Raw genomic sequence first — 3,711 nt, forward strand, 5'->3', positions numbered from 1 at the left:
CACACCGAAACGCGATTAATCACATGAAAGAGAATAAAAAACCACATCATAACCATATTACCTGCGTCAAATCACGAAAAAATCACCACTTCCCAGAACAAAATGTGTGATGTCAATTTTAATTATTTTTCACAAGGTGTTCACTTTGTTCTGCCGAGCAAAAATTAACACGTCTATTCAGCTCTGTGTCTAGTCAAAAGTGAGCTAATACAATAACAATTTAATGACATAAACGACAACTGTCAAGTGCGACTGCGCACAAAAAATGTTGTTGACCAAATTACGCTATGACCAAATTACGCTACTTTACCCTATATATATTGTATATATATAGTTTTTAGTATTCCTTTTTTGTTTAGAATTATTATTAAAATAAACATTAATATATCTTATCTTATCAATAACTTATCTTAATCTACTCGTCTCCGATCCCCAAGACTTTCGCGCCTATTTCTCTTACATCACTGTATTTGCTGCTTTATCGTCCCGTACATACGTACATGCGATAAAACTCGTGTAACAACATCGATATACGCACATGCAAGCATACGCCGCACACGAGCAGAAAGTGACAAAGTTCATACGAAGTATCTTAAAAAGAATTTATTAGTAACTAATATTATATAGTACAGATTGATCTATCATGACGAGCAAAATCGTGAGGAAAATAATAGCAACTAAAAAAGCTCCGATACCAATTGGACCGTACAGGTAAAAATTTCTGATTTTAATTTTAAATTATAAAATTCCCTAAAAATAGAAATAAAATATTTTAATCAATAAACAAGGTTATATATTTGTCTTTCGTCAAATCACACAGCGAAGAGTAAATTATATATGTCTCTATATTGAAATAAAATAGCTCTGAAAATCAATCAATAATTTAACAGAGTCAATGCAGATATTAGTGCGTAACCCGGGCAAAGTTCTTTATATAAGAACATATATAAATTTAATATACATAAACATAAATAAATATATTAAAATGATATACAAAATATGTCCATACATATATATCCATCATATTAATTTCTTTTGTAAAATTTCTGTTTGGTGTAAGAAAAGTATAAGTAGTAATAATAAAAGGAAAGAGATTGTAAAGCAAGTATAAGAGTGGAAGTCAAGACGGATATAATAAATGTAAAAAATAGATAATTAAAGGATAGGAAAAGAAAATTGTAAAAGGATAGTAGTAGTAGAAAAGAAATAAGAAATGGAAATGGAAATAAAAAGACTGTGAGCTCGAACGCCGAGCAGTAATTTAAGAAGTCTACTGTGATAGTTTATTAAGTTTTAAGCGTATAGGATAAGATAGAGAGATAGGTTAGGATATGGATGAATGAGCACATGATATAAGGTGTTAAATGTAAACCAAGTCCTTTTTTTGGCTGTAAAATTGCTAAAGTGAATAAATATTCTATTCTATATAACAGTAAGATAAGTAATAATAATAAGGATACATAAAAAATAACTTTAAAACTAATTTTTGTATTGCTTTTTTACAATTAGTTATTAATTTAAAGAATAAGAAAGAATTACGTATATATTTAATTGTAGATACTTATATAGTAATAGTATATATATATATATGTATGTATAGTTTTAAATATATGCGATTATATAGGATGTCCAGTAAATCGCCTGCAATACTTCGGGAGGTGATTCGGGATCCAAAAAGAAGGAAAAAAAGTATATAAACATATAGGTCCGGAAATAAATCGTTTCCGAGTTATAGCCCTTTATTTTATTTATTAATTTATTAATTTTTGAGCCATATATATTGACAATTTCAATTTTTGTGTAAATTTTTTAAATTTGATACAACAGTTTATTTTCGAGATAACATTTACAAAATGATTTTGTAAATGATATCTCGTAAAAACATTCCAAAATCTACTTGGCAACTTTTTTACATTTTTACATATGTCTGTCTAAAACGGACTATGTTTGATCCTTTTAACCTCTTTTATCTCGTAAACTTGAAGTAATAGAATTTTACGGTCAAATTCGTATTCCGCGTTCAAAAATTTATAGAAAATTACTTGAAAAACCAATCCGTATCTATCACATCGACCAGTATCATTTTTTTTTTATATGATCAATATACCCAGATAGCACACAGAGCCCAAAAGAATTCATTAGTATATTCAGTTTTATGTCATCAATTCTGAGTTTATTTTCAGATGCAAAAAGAATCCCTTTTAGAAAAAGAATTCTTTTTGCATCTGAAAATGAACTCAGATATATATATAACAGAGTTCTTTTTTCATTCTCTGTGCTATCTGGGTATTTAAATTGTTCAAATTAAACAAGATAACCTGTACACATTTTCTGTGTGAAGACGCACATATATAAATTCTAAATTTGTTTGTTCTCGGTAGTCAAGCTGTCTTGGTACATCACACTTTATATGTGTCTGGAATGATCGGAATGGACCCTAAAACACAAAAGCTCGTTGATGGAGATACTGCAGCTCAAGCTAAGCAAGCTCTTATCAATATGAAAAATATTTTGGAGGAAGCTGGATCTAGTTTCGACAAAGGTTTGATAAATTATTATTATTATTATTATTATTATTTATTAATATTATTTAAATTGTTCTGCATCAATTGAACCTGTATATTATACGATGCATTCCTATTAATAATACAAGTCAACTTCCAATATCGTTATTGTCTTTTATTTAATCCGTGTCAGTAACTCAAGTTTGATTTCCGTAATGAATTGAAAAATCGAAAAAAAAACTGTTGTATTAAATTCAAAAAATAAAATCTTTGTAACATATTTTAAATGTACACAACTTCGAAAAAAATTGTGTTAAATTTAAAAAAAAGTAAATGCTATTATCTTCAATGTATTACATGATCACGCAAAATTTTGTAAATAATATATCCTTGAAAAAAAACTGTTGTATCAAATTAAACAAATAAAGTCCAAGTTGTATTATCTTCAATGTATACATGATTTTCAATTTAAAAACCAAAATATAATGTCATCAAAAAAGTGATATTAATGGAGATATGAAACTGTGACGATGTGCCCCCGCTTTGCTAGAATCGGGGCCGACCATCCGCCCCTAGCGCTTAGCGACCACAATTCCGACTAGCACGCGTTCCGAGCTCCGAGCGTGATATTCCCTCTCCGCGCCGCCGCCGAAACCCATCGGCGGAGATATATAAGCCGAAGCTGCGAAACTCTTTACCTTAGCCTAGACTCCTAGATTATTCAAAGAAGCGCAACCGGCTTATGTCAGTATCGCAAAAGTACTAGAAAATATTAAAAATATACTAAAAATGGCGTCGAATGGCCAATCATAAAATTGATTTATTTGGTAGCCAGTTATAATACCAATAAATCAATCTTATGATTGGCTATTTGCGAGTCCAATCAGAACTCGTAACACCGGTCGCGCTTCTCTGATAATCTAGGACTCTACCTTAGCCGAACGTACAAATTACCATAAATTGCATTCTAAGGGATAATTGTTTTTCTACGCTTCCAATCGTAGCTCAAAAGGTCTTGTATTTTTTGTGCAAGTAATCCGATGCGCGCGAATTACTTTTTTTGTACATATGAGCTACAGAACTTTTATACCTGTTGTGTATGTAAGGAGTCCGGAGTAGAGAGGTGCCAATAATCGTAGCCAAGACATTCTTGATATAACAAAAAGTATATATTCTCAATATAGTTAGTCGGTTAGAGACACGTGTG

General features: G+C 30.4%; 1 protein-coding gene across 1 annotated transcript; it reads left to right on the forward strand.

Annotated features, from left to right (window-relative positions):
• Window positions 1–464: 464 nt before the first annotated feature.
• On the forward strand, window positions 465–2,617 carry LOC105462523 (ribonuclease UK114). The gene is made up of 2 exons (XM_011709174.1): window positions 465–711; window positions 2,382–2,617. Exons 1-2 carry the CDS (start codon window positions 644–646, stop codon window positions 2,611–2,613), a joined length of 300 nt encoding a protein of 99 aa, XP_011707476.1. The 5' UTR covers window positions 465–643; the 3' UTR covers window positions 2,614–2,617.
• Window positions 2,618–3,711: the final 1,094 nt, after the last annotated feature.

The sequence above is a fragment of the Wasmannia auropunctata genome, unplaced genomic scaffold, assembly GCF_000956235.1.
Source record: "Wasmannia auropunctata unplaced genomic scaffold, wasmannia.A_1.0 LD336097.1, whole genome shotgun sequence".
Lineage (NCBI taxonomy): Eukaryota > Metazoa > Arthropoda > Insecta > Hymenoptera > Formicidae > Wasmannia > Wasmannia auropunctata.